Source organism: Tyto alba, unplaced genomic scaffold (assembly GCF_018691265.1).
Source record: "Tyto alba isolate M040663 unplaced genomic scaffold, T.alba_DEE_v4.0 Super-Scaffold_19, whole genome shotgun sequence".
Lineage (NCBI taxonomy): Eukaryota > Metazoa > Chordata > Aves > Strigiformes > Tytonidae > Tyto > Tyto alba.
Genome location: NW_024881281.1, coordinates 7,985,487 through 8,000,662, shown reverse-complemented (window position 1 = coordinate 8,000,662; position 15,176 = coordinate 7,985,487). Strand labels below are relative to the sequence as shown.

Sequence of the window (15,176 nt, the reverse complement as noted above, 5' to 3'; positions counted from 1 at the left end):
TGGTGGTTATGGCTGAGTGAGATGTGAAGTAGGGGAGGTCTTGTCTTGATACACAACACATTGGCTAAACATGTAAGTCCACCAGCAGCTGGGAGCAAGGTGACCAGGCACCCATCGCAAGGCAGATGGGCAGCATGGGGACCAGCCGGAGGGTTCGGCACTCCTGTACCTGCAGCCAGCAGCACTGAGGAAAGACAAAGTTGGCTTCAAGCATCATAGCTATATCTGCAGTTACTAGCTGGAGTTGGACCCTGTTACATTGTTTTAACTTGATTTTCAATGTTTAATTATTCTAACCGAGGTAACCCAAACTCCCAGTATGATTTATTGTCTCTTTTTAAGCATCTGGGTCACAGATATGCTCAGTTAATTAATGCACTGAATACTCCTTATTTGTTTGCTAGATAATGGATTGATTCATAATTGAAATAAGCAGCTGTGTATATCTTTCCCTTGAACTATAAAAGGCAGGCCGCTGTCATTCATCCCTTTTCGCTCCTGAATTTAAATATGTTTAGGGAAATATTTTGGTGGGATTCTTTAAACACTGCAAATGGAGGAGCCCTTTGTGTGCGGCCCTGCCGTGGCAGTGGGGCTGTCTTGCTGCCATCTCGGTGCCAGCTGTGCGCTGCCGGCCCAGTGTCCCTGAGACCATCGGAACTGCCCCATGCTCACAGCCTGCAGCTCCCTGGCAGCCCAGATGGGTCCCTGGGAGCACTGGGCAGCCGGGTGCAGGGGGTATTGCAGGGGTTAGCTGCAATCCTGAGCCTTTGCTTTGGTGCTGAACCGTGGGGGAGGTTTGGGCTTGCATCCCCAGGGAACGGGGCCAGTTGTCTATTGGCCCCCTTTGGCTGACGTTGCTGCCCGGCTGCTGTTGGAGTTTTTGGAGGGTTGTGCCAGACACACCAGCAGTGTTGTTTGCAGGCCAAAGCAAGGCTGGCTTGCCAAGCATGCAAGAAGCCACAGGCTGGGCCAGCATGACTGGCCAAGCCAGCTGGCTCCGGCTGAAAACCAGCAGAAATCATCCATTGCCCAACCTACAGTGTGTGCAGGCCCAAAGGAGGCTGGAGGAGTCTGCCTCGTGGTGGGTTTAAGGCTCAGAGTTATTCTTATCCCTTCCCTGTGCTCCAGCTCCTCACCTGCATCTGCAGACAAACCCCTGAAATAACAAGGAAAAAAGGCTGGAGAATTTTTTTTTTTTTTTTATCCTTCATGTCAGTTCTACTTCCTCTGTGCACCATCTTCACAGGTTTTTTTCCTGGGGCTCTGCAAACTTGTCCTTTCCTCTATAATTTTTTAATGATGCTCCAAAAATACTGATAGTCTTCTTCCTCTCCTTCCCTGCCCCCAGCTTGCACGCTACACCAAGGAGGGATTCCTTCATCTCGGCGCCCTCGGGACCACCACTCTCCTACCTGACACCCGCTGCCTGGTGGATAACGTGAAAAGCCGCTTCCCTCAGCTCCTCGATTGCGAGAAGGTCAAGAGCAGCCTCCATAAGCGCTGGAATTTCATACAGGTTTGTTACGGGTCTGCTGTTGATGCTGCTCCCCTGCTTCCCAAACCCGTGGGCTGTGGCACATCGTCTTAGGCGTGAGACAGTGTGGGACAAAGATGGAACGGTCCCGTGCAACAGCAGAGGCCAGGCCCTAGGGCAGGGGGGAAAAGTTAAGAGGCATAAGGGGCAGGGACAGTATTTTAGGACAATTTCCAGTAGAAATTTCCCTTTCTGATACCCTCGGGTGTATGTAACCTGCCCTGATGACTTACAGATCTCTTTTTTTCTTACAGATAATCTATGGTGAAATACGTGAAAACACAGTACTTTTGTCCCAAAGCAGAGTGTAAATAATAATCATTCTACAAAAGTGTCACATCTTCCTAATGCATGGGTGCAGCCGTGCTATTTAAAGGTTACAGATGTTCTTTGGTTGCTGACATGTTAGCGATCTGTGTTGTCAGTGATAAAGGTTGCTCATTCAGTTCACATTGATTGTTTTAGGAATTATTTTATTGTTTAAATTGCATTACTGCCCAGCTAAGTGCTGTGCAATTTCCAGCAATGCACAAGGACACAGCTGCACTCCTGGGCAGCGTGCAGTCCTGGCTTGCTTCACAGGTAACCCCATGTCTTTAATTTTTTTAATATTTTCCCTATATGCTTTAATTTTAGAACGGTGCCATCCTGAACAAGGGAACGGGACGGTGCTTGGAAGTGGAGAACAGAGGAATGGCTGGCATCGATCTGATTCTTCGCAGCTGCACGGGGCAAAGGTGGACAATTAAAAATTTCATCAAATAAAGGGTGGAAGAGTCAGGGGAGTTTGACTTGAAACATGACTGACTTGGACTGATCTGACTGGACTCCTTTGGAAAGGACAAAATATCAAAACAGAGCTTTATTCATGTTATTAGGAGAGGACATGGGGGAAATGGGCATTTGTGTCTTTTTATTTTTATTGTGTATTAGTCTCCCACAGCTGATTCCAGCTGTGTGAAATTGGGTCAGAACTGCTATTTTCTTCTGGCAAGCACTCTAAAAGGTACCACTTATTTCTGCTGGAATGACTGTAATAAGCTCATGCAGTCTTGTGAGCATTTTACTGACAGGGAATTGTTGCTTTCTCGGACGACTCCAAGCTCTCACAAAGGGCCAGGTGGGTTTGCACCACGATCAGAGTCAAGAGACATTGGATATACCTGCCTGGCAAGCATGAAAACTTACGTGCTTGTGAGAGGAAAACGTTGCCAAGCCCCAGATGAGCTGAGTTTGAAAGATACAGTGTTTTGCTAGGTCCTCTCTCTCTTTTCTCTTTCTTGCCACTGCATCCAACAGCCCCTTTCTTGAGTCTGGGAGAGTCAAAACTCACCCCTGTAGCTCCCATGGATCTTTCCAACCCTTAATCACAGATGTCATCAAATAAAATACTACTGAATAAAAACACTGATTTCCCATTGCCCAGCTCCATCGCCCATGCGGTGCTGTTGGCTGAGCCAGCACCATGTGCAGCACCAGTCCCTCCCATGGAGGCCCCAGATGGATTCCTCTTGGAAAAGACCTTAGATGTCTGCCCGCCTGTTTGGGCAGTTCCCTGCCCTTTCAGGTGTCAGTCGGACTCATGCCTGGTGAGTAAGGTTGGTAGGATGCTTCCAGCCCCACGGGAGCCTGGGGAGCTGCAGATCCACCTTGCCCTTCCAGAGGGGCCATTGGTCTGGCACTGTCCCCTTGGAGACCCAGATTTACCCTATTTTTGGTCTTTTCTTGTAGAGGTGAGGATGGATGCGCCGGTATGTGCAACAGGCTGAGAGCAGGTAACACGAAAGTCCCTCTCGGGCTTCCCTCCCATGGAGGCTATAGGGTTTGTTTTTAAGGCATCCTTGCTCTGAACGAAGACATCAGTGATGGTTGTCTCCATAGCTTTGTAGTGGTGTTCTCTTCCCGAGGCTCGAGCACGCCTGCCCGGTCAGTGGGAGACTGTGGTCAAGGTCCACCCCAGTGCGTGTCGCTGCAGACCTTCATGAGCTATGGTGAAGTAAGGAAGGGAGAGGGAGTGCAAGAGACCAGTAAATGACAATTTGGCTGAAATTCTTGACGTTGAAGTCACTTGAGGCTTGTTAATATGCTGGGGCGATCTCACGCTTTTCTTGGCCCACAGTAATCTTGGCTACCAGATCTACCCAGCCGTCATGGGAGACCATTGCTTGGCAGTCCTGATGTCTGGCTGCCTGGAAAAGGGAAACGTGGTCTTGCAAAGCTGCTTTACATGGATGCTAGACTAATGGGTGGATACAGGCTTCGCTCAGTGCAGAGGAGAAGCCAGCCCATCTCCTGTCCTTCTCACAGAATAATACTCTTTCTGGTTGCCCTCTGGCTAGGGTGCACTAAAATATATTAATATATGAGATGTATGTGTAAATATGTTTCCCAAAGATGGGATGTGCACAGAGTTGTTTGCTGCAGAGCACTCATGCCTGTCTTCCATTTGCATCAGGATGAAGCTACCTGGATGTTTAATGAGTTTAATTTTCAATGCCATGCAGCAGGTTTATAACTGATGTTTTAGTAATTTATTGAACCTAAGCAGATATATTTCATTGTTCCTTCTACAGCAATGAGCGTCACGTAGGACTGATTGTTCATTTAGGCTTGACAAGACTTCCTCATCCATTGGGGTTGTCTCTGATTTTTTTCCCTTACTTTCCTTAATGAAGTAAAACCTCTTAGTTGTCCTGAATTGCAAAGTAGGGAGTCAATGTAGAATTTTGCTCTCTTATTCGCTCTTGCATCATCTCTTGTGTAATAAATTTTAGCACTTACAAAACCAATATGATCACAATGTCTTTAGATGCATGATATGTTTCCCCTTGCATTTGTTGCTGCCTTCTAAGAAAAGCAATTTACTGTTGAAGTGGGCTCCGGGAAAGTGGGAGATTGGAGACTTCACAGCTAATGGTCAAAATGGTAAAACGCCCTTTAATTGAGCAATCAGTTTGCTGTCAGTCATCAGCGGAAGCCACGTATTGCTTAGTGTTGGGAAAAGCCTGCATGTTTCAGGATAAACAACCAAAAAGCCCTTGGATGTTGCCTGTGCTATAAGTCACGGTTCCCAGTTCAGCTCTAGTCCTGCCAGTGCTCAGGGTGCCGACAGATGGGCTTTGTCAGATTTAATCGTGGTGGTGCAAGGTGTCACCGCCCCCAGCCTTCCATCTGCTTCAGCTGCTGGAGGTTTCTGTCCCCGTCACTGGCGGCAGGAATGAATGTGTGGCTACACCTCGGCTGCTGTAGTTGGCAGGACGTGCTTCGGCCGCCGGGCAGGAGGGACTGGCTCCACTGAACGCACCGGCCCGTCAGCCACAGCCACGCCAGGACCTCCCCACGGCCCCGCTCGGGAGGCAGCACCCCTGGCAGAAGCGGGGTGCACCACCGAGCACCTCCAGCTGCCCGGTGGAGGTGATGAACGTGCCCTTGGGAGCTTGCCCTCCGGCCTGTTGGCGATGGGCTCTTTGATCTTTTAAAGTATTAAGGTTCAGAGATGCCTTTCCTTCTCGCTCCACGAGGAAAACAAAAGCCTGACTATCCAAAAGGAAGGTGACGGTGGAAGTGAACGCTTTGCTCCAGGACCCTCAGGTGGGACAGAAACCCTGCTGAGGTGGTTTGCCCATTCTCACTGGTGTACATAGAGTGCTTTGAAATGACTGAAAAGAAGCAGCATGAGTAAAATCAGGATTAAAAGTGAGAATTTAATCTGCTCTGTCCGTGTAACTGAAGTTCTGTTCTGACATTAGTTTGTGACATGCAGAGATGATTGCTGAGGCGATGACCCGAGGTCTGCACCCTCCTAAACCGTAGAAATCTGTCTTAGAAATCTGGATCTGTTGCATCTTGTGCTTATATCTAATAATATGTTAATTGCTTTAAAAAGTGATATCAAAGTGGTTCTTATTAAATATATGATTTGAGCCTTGCCTCTTGAGTGATTTTAAAAAGATTCACTGCTGATGAGATACAGAGGCAGTCATTCTTCTCTGTTACTTATTTAATAGAAGAGTGCTGCTGTTTTAATGGAACTTCCATTTTAAAAAGAAATGGAAATGAAGGAGAAATCAAGAGAGATGGCCGATGCAGATTAACCTCCCATTTCATCCATCCCTGCTGGCTGCCACTCACCAAGATAATGCAGTTACATTCAAGCAGCTGAAAAGAGACGTTACGTGGTGAAAAAACATCACTTGCAAATGTGTTCCTGTACCCAGGCTGGGTGTTTCGAAATGTTACCTGAGGCTCGGGGCCCTCTTTAGACCCACTTTCTTTACATACGTATTCTAAAAAACAGGTTGGCCGGTGATGTGGTGTCCCTGTAAGGACAGCAAGGTGTGGGTAGGTATATTCCTGTGCAGAAGGGAAGTATATCTGTGGGTGCCCTGTGTTATAAGGGCACTGTTGTGCTTCTGATGGCAGCAGCAGCTCTCCCAGCCGAGCTGAGGACACAGCAGGCTGTTAGCATCAGTCCGGGTGAGTGTAGCCTTGGGCCTGTTGGGGCAGAGCGTGGTAAATGGAGCTTCATCATGGAGCGTCCCATTTGCAGCCACAGCTCTCTTGGAGGACGGCACAAGATGAAAACCTCTGCTCCTGTTGCATGCGTTTTACACACTCGAGACATTCTGAGGGAAAAGGTCCAGGTTAGAAAACGGTACGACCTGAAGATTGAAGTCAACAGCGAGCTCTTAATCTTCTGATGCCCTTAGCAGGACCTTTGTGCTGCCCAAGGCAGAAAGCCAAACTTTCAGAAAGTTGCCTCTAAGCCCTCAGGTGAAGTTAAACTGTTGTCATTTCGAAGTCAAAAGTTTAACTCATGGACTCCCAATAGAAAAGCCTCTCTGCTTGATCACAGAGCAATTTGGGCACTCATCCACTGCTAATAGATACAGATTTAAGCACTCTGCTATGTAGTGTGAAATTAGGCATTTGAAATCTCAGCAGCTCATCTTTACAGATGAGAAGCCATCTTGCATTGGGGTTGGGGAGTGGGAAATGCACGCAACCATTAGGAACCAGCTAGATTTCTGAGGACGTGGGGATGAAGCATTAAGGGCCCTTCCTGGTCACGGCCAAACCAAAGCAATGCCTAGATGGTCTTTTAAACATCAGAAAAACTTTGTACCAGCTTTAGGGACATAAAACCTTCCAGCCCCACCAGCCTAGTGCTGGGAAGGTGAGAGGCTGAGGTAATGTACACTTTTACTGAAAGGCCAACATCTTGTAGGTGGGCTGATCCTTTATGCTGGGAGGAGGTGGTTCCTGGAATCACTGTTCTTACAAATCAAAAAATCCCCCAGATTATTGATGGCTTTAAATCTTCCTACAGGCAGGAGCCACACAACATGCTGAAGCCAGTGAAGTTGCTCAGTTCATTCAGGTTTTCAGCTAAGTCGTCGCTGGTGGGACTGGGATCTCAGCTGCACCTTTTTCTTAGAAGCAAAGTGACAGCATCCTTCTAGCAACACATTCAAATAAAATAACATGGCAGAAATAACAAGCTTGAAATCCCAGCTCAGCAGTCTCCAGTTATCCAGGATATCTTGTCAAGAGCAAGTGGCTTATGTGTCACATCCCATGAGTATTACTGTGGTAAATACCTGCTGATGTCTCAGCTGGGAGCAGCAGCTGGTGCCATCCATGGCTCCTCACCCCGGGGAGGTCTCACCTACGGGCTGAGGTAGGAGTTTGTAGCGGAAAAAAAAAAAAAAAGGATCAGTTCCTATTTATAGGACTGCTAGTTTGGGTTACTCATACAAGCCTTCGCTGAGAATTTGCCCCACGTGCTTTGGATCACACTTGGAGCTGGTACCTGCATACTGGTTGTGCTCGAGGCAGTGCTATTTATTGGGAGAATAATAACCATGAGCTCCGGGGTCTCCTAAACTGCTAAATATTTATTTTGAAGGCATGGAGGAATTGCTACCTAGAACAGCCATTCTGATCCTCTGTGTCAAGTGCTATTCCTCCAGCAGAAGGCAAAATAACAAGAAGAAAGATTGTATAACCCAGAGAGCTTTCTAGAGGAGGAGTTTCTTATTTTATTCCCATCTGGTGGCTCTGAGACGTGATGGGTAATAGCTCTCCAAATGTCTTTCCTGGCTATTGTAATTCTAGGTTTTATTGTTATAGGCAAGTATTTCATAGTTAGGCAAGAACCCGTGCAGGAACTAATTTCTTATTGTGCTCTTCAGAAATCGCAGCCGGGAGGAAAATAACAGCAGAGTGGGGACAAGGTGATTTGCTGTGCTGAGATGCAGAATTGGCACCCAGCACTAAACCAGTAACAACTTCTGGCATTTTGAGAGCAGAACAGCTACTTGAGGATCCTTTTAGCCTTGCAAGCTCCCCCTGAGGAGGCTGGGTTATTTCCCGCACTGCTCCTCAGCAAGGAAAATGTGCGCCAAGCCTCATCCCGGGAAAACTGGCCCAGCGAAGCAGCCCGGCGTGGCGGATGGAACAGAGCTCCCACGTGGGTCAGTGGCACGTGCAGGAGCTTCCCAAGGCTGCAGGGATGCTGAACTGAGGAGAGGTGTGGTGAGCTTGACCTTGGCTGGCTGCTGGATGCCCACCCAGCTGCTCTCACCCGCCCTCCACAACAGGGCAGGGGGAGAAAGTAAGATGAAAAAACTCGTGGGTCAAGCAACGAGCACGGAGATCACTCGCCGATTACTGTCATGGGCAAAACAGACTTGACTTGGGGAAAAATTTCTTCATTTTGTGCAACGAAAAATGGAGTGGGATGCCAAGAAACAAAAAACTAAAAACACCTTGTCCACAACACCCCCTTTTTTCTAGGCTCAACTTCACTCTCATTCCCAACTCTTCTACCTCCTCCCCACTCCCCAGGTGGTACAGGTGGATAGGGAAGGGGTGGTGCAGTCAGTCCATAACACTTTGTCTATGTCGATCCTTCCTCGTGCTTTTCTCCTGTGCCATCGCGGGGTCCCTCCCATGGGATAATGTCCGTCACGAACTGCTCCAGCATGGATCCCCCATGGGCCACAGTTCCTGTAGGAAGGCCTGCTCCAGCACGGGGTTTCCATGGGCTGCAGCTTCCATCAGGGCATCTCCATCTGTTCCGGCGTGGGGGACTCCACGGACTGCAGGTGGGTATCTCCTCCGCTGTGGTTTCCTCCATAGGCTGCTGGGGGACAACCTGCCTCGCCATGGTCTTCTCCACTGTGTGCAGGGGAATCTCTGCTCTGGTGCCTGGAGCACCTCCTCCCCTTCCTTCTTCACTGACCTCGGTGTCTGCAGGGCTGTTTCTTGCACGTTTTTCTCACTCCTCTCTCTCTCACAGCAGCTACGCAGCATTTTTTACCTTTTCTTAAATATGTTGTCCTGGAGGTGCCACCAGCTTCACTGCTGGCCTCAGCTTTAGCTCTTTTGGTCTCTTTTGGAGCCAGCTGGACCCAGAGTTCCACCTTGCTCTGTCCTGTGCCCGCTCACCCAGCTGGGACCCCACACAGCTCCGAGTAAAATGGGAGACAAGACAGCTCTGGTTGTGGGAGGGAGGGGATGAATTATGATGGAAGGGACAGCTGCCCCTCAGCATTTGGTGATTTTGCAATGACTCAGAGCATCTGAGGAGCTGTTACCCCCTTGGAAGGGTTTTTGTGGGCAGAGCTGGCTCCAGGCTGGGCAGCCTAGGACTCTGTTGCCCCAGGGTGGGGAGGAAGGCTCGGTGGGGAGGCAGATGGTGTGAGACTGACCCTTCCAGCCCTGGCTGGGGGGGCTCTGCCATGACCTGCTCCCTTTGCCCACCCTCCCCAGGCCCCCCCTTGCCCCACGGGGCTGTGCTGGGAGGAGGGAAGGTGGCACAGGAGCAGCGTCTGCCCCAGCATCGCCCTCCCACGGTGCCCCCACGCTCTGCTCTACCCGCCGACTCCTGTGTCATCTCACTGCTACCTTCACTCCCTTCAAGTTATCTGCTTTGGTGCTATTTTTGTTCCCCTTTCCCTTTCTCTGTAGTGCTGTCTTGTCTTAGGTTTTGTGTCTGGGGCTGCCTTACATTCGCCTCTTTGTTCTCTGCACGAGTTTGATCCATCTCTATCCTCCCTCATTCCTTTATTCTCCATGTGTTTTCTTTTGTTTGCTCTCTTTCCATTGCTATTTCTTTTGATTGCTTATTTGCCACTTCTGATTTTTTCACTCTTTCTTATTATTTCCTGTTTCATCTCTCTTCTTTTTTCCTCTTGCTTTGTTTTCCCTGTATTCCTGTTCTCGCTCCTAGTCGTTTTGCTCTTTGTGCATCACCGTTTTGCTGTTTAGATTCCCCATCTACTGCTTTCCTCTCCGAGTTTGCATTTTGAGTTGGAAACCAGTCTGTGTTTCTTTCTTTAAATTTTAATCATAGTGCTTATAATCCAAATACTTTTTTTTTTTTTTCTTTTTATTGCTAATAAATAGACATCATCACAGCTTCTTACAGCAGCTGGTACCCATCCTGCATCCGCCAGTGCTGCAGTGCTTTGACACAGTCTGGGTGGTGGTGATTGCATGGTCAAAGCCATGGTTTTTCCAGACTCTGGGACCTCCATGACACAAAAAGGTGCAGGCAGTGGGTAAATCCTGCTTTCAAGCAGCGGAAAGCCGTGGTGTTTGGGGACACATCTCTCCCAGGTGGTGGGGTTAGCTTGTGGTCCTTCACTGGGAGGGTCCAGACCACTCATGCAGAGAGAGGGAAAGGGATTAGGGTAGATGGGAAGATGTGGGTCTCAGGAACCTGAGTTTGCTGTAGGTCAAGATTGTAATTTTTTCCTAAGAAGGAAGAAAAAAACCAAATTCTCTGCTAGTCTTTATGCTACCCTAGTTGAGCTGAATGAGAGTGGAAGAAATGCCCGGAGCATCCTGTCCAGGCACCCTGTAGTGGTGTCGGTGGTGGGACCATAAAGCCAGGAGCTGTGGGGGAGGAAGGAAGGAATAAATAAAGGGAAATGGAAGATAATAGGGCCAGGTTCAGTGAGGTGAGCAACGGGCAGATACCGGGGCTGCTTCTCCAGGATGGGTCTGTCTTCGGCCCTGAGGAAGGTGCCTGACCCAGCGAGGGACCCCACTGTCGTGGTTTGAGCCTACTCAGCAGCTAAATGCCACACAGCCGCTCACCCACCCTCCCCCCACTTGGGAATGGGGAGGGAATCGGAGGGGCAAAGGGAGACTCATGGGTTGAGATAAAAACAGTTTAATAACAGTAACAGAATAATACACTGACAGCAATATCAGCAGGTAATGTACAATACAGCTGCTCACCACCCGCCAACTGACACCCACCTGCTCCCGGCCGGTGATCCCCAACACCAAGGCCCCACAGCCCCACTCCCAGAAGTGGCCCCTCTCCCAGCCCTCTCCTGCCTTTATATGGTGAGCACAATGTCACATGACACGGCATATCAGCCAATCGGGGCCCAGCCCTCCAGCTGTGCTCCCCCCGCCCCCGCACACAGGTGAGGGCCCTGGGCCCTGGGCAGCCCCCGGGGTCTCTGTGCTGCAGCTCCTCCCACTGCTAAAACCAACAGGAACTCTAGTCCAGCCCCAACCAGGACAGTATCCACCCCTTATTCCATATCTTTTTACATTATGCTCATGTTCCATATTTCTAATACATTATTGTTATTTACAATCCTCTTTTCCTTGGTCAAAGACATACGCATACAGATGTCATTCCCTCAGTCCATGGTCCATCACTGCAGGATGTATCATGAGCTGACTTGGTCCATAGCTTCAGGTTCCATCTGTCATAACAGCCCCTTCAGGCAGGAGGAGCGATGCTCAGTCAGTAGGGCAGAGGTGTCCTTGGACTTGACAGGAGGATGGCATGCAGTCTCTGTTGCAGCTGGAGCTGGTGCATCTGATGGTGTCTGTATTCACAGTCTGCAGCGGTCGCTGGGCATCAGTTGCTGGAGCCAGTCCTATTTTCATCCAAGTTCATGTTTGCCATAACAAAGCATTGGTAGGGTGGTGTGGTGACTAATCTAATACAGCTTATTGGCTATTTTCGCCTAACATTAAGTCCCCTTGAGGTACACATCGGACTTCCCCGTCCTTCTGCATTACCCACCAAGTGCACCCAGGTCCTTGGGCAAAGGAATCCCACGTATGGGCTTACCTTTACCTGAAGGAGGTATAACCCAGACAGTCTTCCCCAGCATGTTTTTAGGGTGCACTAGCGGGACTCTGTCTCCATCTACAATATGCAGAATGTTTGACTGGGCAGGGCCAGCCTGGTTGGCAGATCCTCTAGTATTGACTAACCAGGTGGCCTTTGCTAAATGTGTGTCCCAATGCTTAGAAGTTCCGCCTCCCATTGCTCTCAGCATGGTCTTTAGTAGCCCATTATACCGCTCAATTTTCCTGGAGGCCGGGACATGATAGGGGATATGATATATCCACTCAATGCCATGTTCTTTTGCCCAGGTGTTTATAAGATTATTTCAAAAATGAGTACCATTATCTGACTCAATTCTATCTGGGGTGCTGTGCCGCCACAGGACTTGTTTTTCAAGTCCCAGAATAGTGTTCCAAGCAGTGGCATGGGGCACAGCATATGTTTCCAGCCATCCGGTAGTTGCTTCTACCATTGTGAGCACATAACACTTACCATGCCGAGTTTGTGGGAGCGTGATGTAATCAATCTGCCAGGCCTCCCCATATCTATACTTTAACCACCTCCCTCCATACCAAAGAGGTTTTAACCGCTTGGCCTGCCTGATTGCAGCACATGTCTCACATTCATGGATAACCTGTGATATAATGTCCATAGTTAGGTCCACCCCTCGGTCACGAGCCCATCTATATGTTGTGTCTCTTCCTTGATGGCCCGAGGAGTCATGGGCCCAATGAGCCATAAATTTTTCGCCCTTATTCTGCCAGTCCACTTACTTAGATGACATGTAAGATCTTCCTTGAAGGGATATCTGTCCCTCACGCCTGACAGTAGTCGTCTCCAAAGGCTGAGCGTTTGTGTCTTGCTTCCAATAATCTTGTCAATGCCTGCGTCCCTGGACAGGGATCCCAGTTGCCTGGCTTCTCTACCTTCTAATTCCACACTGTTGGCCCTGCTATCCCAGCATCGGAGCAGCCAGGTAAGGAGGTGTTCACCTGGATGGCAACTGAAATCCTTTCTCATGTCTCGTAGTTCACTCAGGGATAGAGATCAGGTGATTACCACTGGCTCTGCCTCCTCCTCGTGTTCTTGTGAGGGCCCTGGTTCATCATCTTTTATAATGCAAGGGGATTTCTTAGTGTATTTCTTCTTCTGTATGGGAGCAACTGATACTGTTGTGGATTGATGCTCCAGTTCACCCGCAGTACTTATCGTAGGGGTTGGATTGGCTGCAGTGTCTGTCGCCCGAGTTGGAGTGGCTGCAGTGCCTGGTGGGGGTGTCAGGGTGGTTGCAGTGCCGGTTGTTTTGCTCGCAGATGCCGAGACGTCTTCCTTTTGAGGGTACTGCATAGTGGCAAGCAGGGTTCGGTAGGCATGGGCCAGGCCCCAGCATGTTGCAATGATCTGCGTCTCTCTTGAGGTGTCAGGATGACAGCACACCTTTTCTAAATATTTTACTAATTTCTCAGGATCCCGCACTTGTTCAGGGGTGAAATTCCAAAACATTGGAGGTCCCCACTGTCCTAGGTACTTGCCCATGCTACCCCACACCCCCAGCCACTGATAACTCTGCAACCCTGGGGTAGACCTCTGGGTGGTATTCAGAAACAGTTGCTTAACCCAAAACAGAACCTGAACCACATTCAGGAACACAACAGCTTCCAGAAACAAGACAACAATGTTAATATGAGCATTCCATGGATATTCAGAGTTCTCAGCATTCTCAAGTATACTTGCAAGTAGTTTAGAGAAGGGGAAGATAGGAAAAGGTAACTCCCCCTTGGGTGGGCTTTCCGAGGAGAAAAGGTGGAGGGTATAGTTACTAACCCACTCCAGTTGGTGCCCCATAACTCCCAGGACCAAAGATTTTATCATGCCATAAATTAGAGTTACGTAATACAGCAAGGCAAAAATCTTAATCCAGTTCCCACGGGTAATAAGGAACAACATGGGGACTACATATGGTAGGTAATGTGATGTATAACACAAATGCAGCAACAAACCCCACGATTTTAGGAGCCAAGCAAATGACATTATAACAGGATGGGCAGTCGGCATTATAACAAACTTGATAGTACCCACAGATCAAATCCGTTATTATCTCAACCCTTCGTGCACCACGTTGGGCGCCAAAAAGGACTGCTGTGGTTTGAGCCTACTCAGCAGCTAAACGCCACACAGCCGCTCACCCACCCTCCCCCCACTTGGGAATGGGGAGGGAATCGGAGGGACAAAGGGAGACTCGTGGGTTGAGATAAAAACAGTTTAATAACAGTAACAGAACAATACACTGACAGCAGCAGCAACAGGTAATGTACAATACAGCTGCTCACCACCCACCAACCAACACCCGCCTGCTCCCAGCCAGCAATCCCCAACACCAAGGCCCCACAGCCCCACTCCCAGAAGTGGCCCCTCTCCCAGCCCGCTCCTGCCTTTATATGGTGAGCACAATGTCACATGACACGGCATATCAGCCAATCGGGGCCCAGCCCTCCAGCTGTGCTCCCCCCGCCCCCGCACACAGGTGAGGGCACTGGGCCCTGGGCAGCCCCCGGGGTCTCTGTGCTGCAGCTCCTCCCGCTGCTAAAACCAACAGGAACTCTAGTCCAGCCCCAGCCAGGACACCCGGGAAGGCTCAGCCCTGCCGTGCCCAGCCCCGGTGTGTGGGTCACCCCCAGCCCCAGTGCAGGCAGTGCTGGGCTGGGAGGGGCTGAGCAGCTTCTCCGTCCCCCCCAGGGCAGCTATACCCAGGCCCCTTCGTGGCAGATGTTCATCCCATCTGGTCCTGAACTGCCACTGATTGTTCATGAGTGCTTCCTCTGGCATCACTGTCCTTGCTGTCAGAAATATTTTTCACATGTCTAGGCTGTATTTTCCTGTCTGAATGGCAAGCCTGAGCCTTTCTGCTTTCCCCAGCCCTGACAAGGAGGCTGGCTGGATTTTTTTTTCTTCCTGCTCTTCCCTGTGTTGTGTTTCTTCTGGTCCAGAAAAGAGCGAGCTGCAGCTCTTTCATGCTTCCTAGCCCAAAAGCTGCAGCTCCCTCTTGCTCATCCATGACTGCTGCAGCCAGGAATCGCGCCGTGCTTGGTGCAGAGAGGCTTCATATATCCCAAATCCTCAGTGGGAGGTGACGGCAAGGGACCATCCAGCTGCTGAGTGTGTGACCCACTGGCCTGGGACTGCCAGGTGAAAGCTTGACCCCACTATAAATCATAAACCCAATTAATTATAGGCAATCTATAGAGCAAGGTCATGGTCTTGCATTTACTTTCCCACTCGGATAATTTAGTTGACCTCCTCTGTTTAAGTGTAACAGCTCCTGCTGAGCTGCTTTGTTGCAGTTGATAGCGAGATAATTATAATCCCATCAGTGGTTAAACTGTTTCAATAGGCAAAAGACACACTCTTCAGGCCTTTGATGGATATCTAACAGCTCCCAGGGATTTGATATTAATCAGCTGCTATCTCTTGACTGCTGGGAGGCAAGTGATCACTGACAATAGCAGGCAAGGGAAAACATGATTTTTCTGA

General features: G+C 49.4%; 1 protein-coding gene across 1 annotated transcript in view; it reads left to right on the top strand.

Annotated features, from left to right (window-relative positions):
* The window catches only part of GALNT17 (polypeptide N-acetylgalactosaminyltransferase 17), a 223,823-nt gene extending 218,363 nt beyond the window's left edge, over positions 1 to 5,460 (top strand). Inside the window, exons 10-11 of the mRNA XM_032993700.2 lie at positions 1,352 to 1,519; positions 2,174 to 5,460. Coding sequence (XP_032849591.1) covers positions 1,352 to 1,519; positions 2,174 to 2,302 — 297 coding nt within the window. The 3' untranslated portion in view covers positions 2,303 to 5,460. The remainder of the gene's footprint in view (positions 1 to 1,351; positions 1,520 to 2,173) is intronic.
* The last annotated feature ends 9,716 nt before the right edge of the window (positions 5,461 to 15,176 follow it).